Raw genomic sequence first — 6,540 nt, forward strand, 5'->3', positions numbered from 1 at the left:
AAATGTATAGCTCCACCTATGAATTATTCCAGTTCTTCCCTCAAAAAAAAAACCCACAAAAACTGACTCTATGCAAGCTTCTAAAACTATCAAGATGACAGGAAATAAATGAAATAGAGGAACACTTGAAACAATACCAAGAGGTTGCCATCAGCAAAAACACAATGAGATGAATTTTATATGACAATTTTTTTCAATAAAGAATAGGCATTTTGATAGAGAACTACTATGAATTAAGGAATATATAATCCATATTCAGTATATAGACTTTCTTACATTCTCATATTACTATAAAACAAACTATGAAGACATTTTTGAAAACAAAAGGGACTATCCATCACAGATCAGCTATCAGATGAATAAAAGAATTATTCTGAATTGTACTGGATTTAAAATATATAGTTCTGGTGAAGGAGCCGGTGGTAACGCGGGTCTCCCCGCTGTACCGAGGAGCGACGGCCGAGCAGACTATCTCGGCCTGAGGCGGCGGGGAGAAGCAGACGGGCAGATTGCTGCGACACCATGGAGGGCGGCGGGGGTAGTGGCAACAAAACCACTGGAGGGTTGGCCGGCTTTTTCGGAGCTGGCGGAGCAGGCTACCCGCACGCGGATTTGGCTGGAGTCCCGCTAACTGGTATGAACCCTCTGTCTCCTTATTTAAATGTGGATCCACGGTATCTCGTACAGGATACAGATGAGTTTATTTTACCAACTGGAGCTAATAAAACCCGGGGCAGATTTGAACTGGCCTTCTTTACCATTGGAGGATGTTGTATGACAGGGGCTGCATTTGGGGCAATGAATGGTCTACGGCTAGGATTGAAGGAAACCCAGAACATGGCCTGGTCCAAACCAAGAAATGTACAGATCTTGAATATGGTGACTAGGCAAGGGGCACTTTGGGCTAATACCCTAGGTTCTCTGGCTTTGCTTTATAGTGCATTTGGTGTCATCATTGAGAAAACAAGAGGTGCAGAAGATGACCTTAACACAGTAGCAGCTGGAACCATGACAGGCATGTTGTATAAATGTACAGGCGGTCTTCGAGGGGTAGCACGAGGTGGTCTCGCAGGACTAACACTTACGAGCCTCTATGCTCTATATAACAACTGGGAGCACATGAAAGGCTCTTTGCTCCAACAATCACTCTGAAGATTTTGCTAGTTTACAAATGGAGGACACTTTAGTAGTCACCCAGATCAATGTATAAGTCAGTCTGGAGGCATTTACTTTATCTACACCTGATTTGAAAAACTAGAGATTCCAGTGTGCTGTGATGAAGATCATGGATGGTCGACCAGGACTGGCACTCCTTCCAGCCTTAATGAGTTGAAGACAAAACACCCTTTGGCGGCTGAGTAACGTGGTTCTCTTAAGAAGATCTCGCATCTGTTTTTGCTCCTACCCACTTCTGGAAAACCACTTAATCCCAGAATTCATGTCTGCCTGTCAATACTGTATCAGCCACATTTGTTCATTTAATGATCCAAGACTGTAATATTGCTCTGTATTCCCAATAAAGGGTGAAAATAGAACTGAAGTCCTAACTCCAACATTAAAAAATAAATAAATAAATAAAATAAAATATATAGTTCTATTATCAAACATCCTTCATCTGTTAGGAACCTTAAAGAATCTGTGAGTGAAAAGATATGATATTTGGAATTTTCATTTAAATAATAAGCAAAAAATGGAGGGGTAATCATTGAACCAAGAATGGCAAAATTTGGTAATTGTTGTAACTGACTAAGTCAATGGAGGTTCACTGCACTATTCACTTTACACTCATGCACATTTGAGTGTTTCCATATATAAAGAACTTACCTTACAAGGGGTGAAGCAAATTACAGCCAACGCAACCTGAAAGTACAGCTGGGAAAATGGAAAAAACTTTACCCACTTTCCAGTTTTTGTACAGCTTTGGAAACTTGTATATTCAATACTACTTCAAGTGCAGATTGCCAATAGTTTTATAGACATAGATAAACTAAAAGATTCAGTCATTTAATTGAAAGATTGGCATATTTTAATCACTGATATTATCACAGGAATATAGAGATCTGTGTTCCAATGTGTTTTATCCACACATAACAATAAGCCAACTCAGTGGTACTGAAACTTTTAATCCTTGGAGGCTTTGACTCTTAAAACTTGTAGAAGACTCCAAAGATTTTTTTAAAATGTTTGTTATATTTATATTTATGCTTAAATGTTACATAGAACTATGACCTATGTTAAAAATTTGTTAACATGATTTTAATGTTATGCTATGTTAAAAATCAAATCTAAGAAATTTTTGCAACATGTATTTTAAAATTAAAATGACAAATCCATTACATGTTAACATAAAGGACAGCTTTTTAAGAAAAGTAGTGCATTTTTAAAAAATTGGTGAGGAGAGTAGCATTGCTTTACTTTTTTATTTTTTTCAAGTTTTCCTGCTCGCTGGCTTAATCGAAACTGACTGGATTCTTGTATTGGCTACCGCATTCAATCTGTTGCAATATATTGTTCTGTAAAAAGTAGATAAAAATTCAGTTTCACACAGATGTGTAACTGGAAAAGGGAAGATAATTTTAATAGCTTTTTCCAATAATTGTGGCCATTCTTCTTTGATGCTACACCAAAAATAGACAGACCACAGACCACAGTTGCCTAAAGATTAGTTACAAAGTAAATTAACTTTTCATATTGAGTTACATTAAAATCCATTGATCTCTTGCACTTTAAACATGCTTTTACTGATGCTTGAATTTGTCATCACTCAGTTGTAAAACAGTAGTTCACTACATAGACCTGAGTGTTGACACATTTCATTCTACAATATCAAAATCACATTTGTTCATTTTACCACCAATCTCATCAGAAAATGTTTAAGTATTAGAAAGTTGCCAAACTCACAGTAGCAGATACAAATGTTCCAAAATTCGAATTTCTACTTGCAATCAAAAATTTTTATCGCTGGCAACAAATACAGGCATTTGTTTGCCCTGAACTGACAGACTTGTTTCTTTTCAAGAAAATGTCTGCCAAATACCCAAGTGTGAATAACTATAGTTTGAGTGTCAGTTTTTCTTTTAAGTAAAATGATGTTTCATGAAAAAAGCAGTTTACTCAATTCAAAACTGAAAGAATTTCACCAGTGCTTTTGTGAGAGACAACGATCATAATTGGGTTTGCTCAGAAATGATTTATGCTCCCTTCCCATTTTACCAAATGGAATATTAAAAATAGCATCGACTCAAATGTTGAAATTTAATAAAATCAATAATTTTTCACACTTCATTAAGGGTGTTCTTAAGTGTAACTGACACTTTTATTACTGTGAGTGCACAACAGTGAAGAATACAATGACTATTAGAACACTTTAGTGCCTCTATCTTGATTCTTACTAAAGTTCCAGTGGTTTTACCCACCATCAATGCAAAAGTTATCACAGTGAAGAGGTAAATAGTGTTTATGAAGATCATTTTGACCTGGAGGATTCCTGAAATAGCCTGAGTCCTCCAGGGGGTCTTCAGGCCATGCTTTGGGAACCACTGGTCAATCCTGAATATATATAATTTTTCAGTTCCCTCACATATATGATGCACATGTTAACAATTTTAATATAGATAACTTGTAGAAATGAGTAAGTAGCATTCAGAGGCTGGCAGTCTAAGGTTTATTAAGTAATTAACTGCCTCAGTCAGTATGATAAGTTCTCATGAACAACTTTCTGGAGGAAAATATGCAACCTATCCAAAATTATTCATATTGTTTTGATTTCTTAAAAGATAATATATAGAATGAAAACTTTAAAAGGTATTATATATATATTATATATACACATACATATATATGTATATGTAATAGAAATTTTAAAATTATTTTAGATAATTTTATGTTATAATTATAATATAATTATATATATACAGCATATATATATATATATAGCATATATATATATATATAACATACAATACAGAGATGGATCATGTACACATTTTACCCAGTTTCTGTAAATGGTAATATCTTGCAAAACTATAGCAGTGTCACAACCAGAGTATTGACAATGATAGTCAAGATAGAGAGCATTTACATCACTTTGAGGTTATATATGTTGCCGTTTTATATTGGGCATGATTTCCATCCCCCTTCTTAATTACTGGCAACCACTAATCTGTTTTTTTGTTTCTTAAAAGTTTTTCCTTTCAGGAATTTTATATAAATAGAACCACACAGTATGTAAATTTTTGGAACTCACTTTTCCATTCAGTATAATTTTCTGGAGGTTCATCCAGTTTGTTGCACATGTCAATAGCTTATTCTTTTTTATTAGTAAATAGTAATTCACAATTCAGATGTGCCCATTTAATTCAACAGTTGAGTGTTATTTGGGTTGTTTCCAGGTTTAGGCAATTAAAAAAAAAAGCTACTATGAATATTCATGTGCAGGTTTTTGTTTAAACATAAGTCTTCATCTCTCTGTGATGACTGCCCAGCACTGCAATTGCTGGGTGGTAAGAAAGGTGCGTATTCAGTTTTAAAAGAAACTGTCAAGCTGTTTTTCAAAATGGCTTTACTATTTACATTCCTACCAGCAGTATATCAGTTCAGTTCAGTTCAGTTCAGTCACTCAGTCGTGTCCGACTCAATGTGACCCCATGAATCACAGCACGCCAGGCCTCCGTCCATCACAAACTCTCGGAGTTTACTCAAACTCATGCCCATCGAATCGGTGATGCCATCCAGCCATCTCATCCTCTGTCGTCCCCTTCTCCTCCTGCCCCCAATCCCTCCCAGCATCAGGGTCTTTTCCAATGAGTCAACTCTTCTCTTGAGGTGGCCAAAGTATTGGAGTTTCAGCTTCAGCATCAGTCCTTCCAATGAACACCCAGAACTTATCTCCTTCAGGATGGACTGGTTGGATCTTCTTGCAGTCCCAGGGACTCTCAAGAGTCTTCTCCAACACCACAGTTCAAAAGCATCAATTTTCTGGCGCTCAGCTGTCTTCACAGTCCAACTCTCACATCCATACATGACCACTGGAAAAACCATAGCCTTAACCAGACGGACCTTTGTTGGCAAAGTAATGTCTCTGCTTTTTAATATGCTAACTAGGTTGGTCATAACTTTCCTTCCAAGGAGTAAACGTCTTTTAATTTCATGGCTGCAGTCACCAGCTGCAGTGATTTTGGAGCCTAAAAAAATAAAGTCAGCCACTGTTTCCACTGTCTCCCCAGATGGGACCAGATGCCATGATCTTAGTTTTCTGAATGTTAAGCTTTAAGCCAACTTTTTCACTTAAAAGGCGCTTTAGTTCCTCTTCACTTTCTGCCGTAAGGGTGGTGTCATCTGCATATCTGAGGTTATTGATATTTCTCCTGGCAATCCTGATTCCAGCTTGTGCTTCTTCCAGCCCAGCGTTTCTCATGATGTACTCTGCATATAAGTTAGGTAAACAGGGTGACAATATACAGCCTTGACTTACTCCTTTTCCTATTTGCAGTATATAGATGATCCTAATTCTCTGTATCCTCTCCAGGGATTGTTGCCAATGACATCACATTGCAGTTTTAATCTACAAATTGAAACAAAGTCCCATATGCCCCTAAGTCACTCCTTGTTTACTACCTGGTGGACGTAGAAGACCGGGTTCCCTCTTGGCTTTCATTGAAATGTGAGGGGAGGGGCTCCTTGTTACTGCTAGGAGGGGTTGAGATTTTTAGCAATCTAGGTGATCTCCCTCACTGCCAAAGTGTGATGACCTCATTATTTCCGGGAAGTGGTGAAAATCCTGATTCTTCAGTGAACCTCTAACTTCACACCAGCTGGGAGGTAAAAGGATATCTCATTACTGCTAGATAGGGGTGAAAGTCCAACTCCCCACAAGGACTCACCTAATACTTGGGGTAGGGGTGCCTCATCAAAGGCAAGTAGGGATGGAAGTCCCAGCTCCACATGGACCTTCTCTGATATTACACAATGTTCAAAACCATTTTGCATTGAGTTGGGCCTTCCTTGGCCTTCCAGTGGTTAAGATTTTGCCTTCCAATGAAGGGAGTGTGGATTTAATCCCTGGTTGGGGAGCTAGGATCCCATAAGCCTTGTGGCCAAAAATTACAAACATAAAATCGTAAAAAATAATAGACTTTAAAATGGTCCACATCAAAAATAAATAAATAAATAAAAATAAAAAACCATTGTGTTGTTTCCACTGGCTACTATTTATCCTGAATACAGGTGCATGCCTTGTATTGAATCAAACTTTGCATTGTAAAAGTTCCCTTAAAGGCATTATTTCTTTTATCTTTATCAATATTTATAAATAGTAACCTTTTTCTCCTCCTTTTCACTTTCTTCTCCCTGAATTAAACCACTTCTCTCATGTTCTTTCTCTGAAAAAGAATTTAAAAGGTGAGCTATGGAGGAAAAGATGGTGATTGAATACCCCTCCTCACTGCTTACAGCCTGTGTGGAATCCATTTGAATTAATTCATTGCTTAATTGCTTTTTTAGGATTTGATTATGTGTCACTGATAAAAACATTTTAAAACT

General features: G+C 37.0%; 1 protein-coding gene across 1 annotated transcript; it reads left to right on the forward strand.

Moving 5' to 3' along the window:
• The first annotated feature begins 411 nt into the window (after positions 1–411).
• LOC122429515 (mitochondrial import inner membrane translocase subunit Tim23-like) lies at positions 412–1,545 on the forward strand. The gene has a single exon (XM_043449865.1). It carries the CDS (start codon positions 523–525, stop codon positions 1,150–1,152), a length of 630 nt encoding a protein of 209 aa, XP_043305800.1. The 5' UTR covers positions 412–522; the 3' UTR covers positions 1,153–1,545.
• The last annotated feature ends 4,995 nt before the right edge of the window (positions 1,546–6,540 follow it).

This window comes from Cervus canadensis, chromosome 28 (assembly GCF_019320065.1).
Source record: "Cervus canadensis isolate Bull #8, Minnesota chromosome 28, ASM1932006v1, whole genome shotgun sequence".
Taxonomy (NCBI): Eukaryota; Metazoa; Chordata; class Mammalia; order Artiodactyla; family Cervidae; genus Cervus; species Cervus canadensis.

What these genes read in the sequence shown, in the direction of transcription:
- LOC122429515 (XM_043449865.1), top strand. Translation starts at nt 523, where the DNA reads ATGGAGGGCGGCGGGGGTAGTGGCAACAAAACCACTGGAGGGTTGGCC.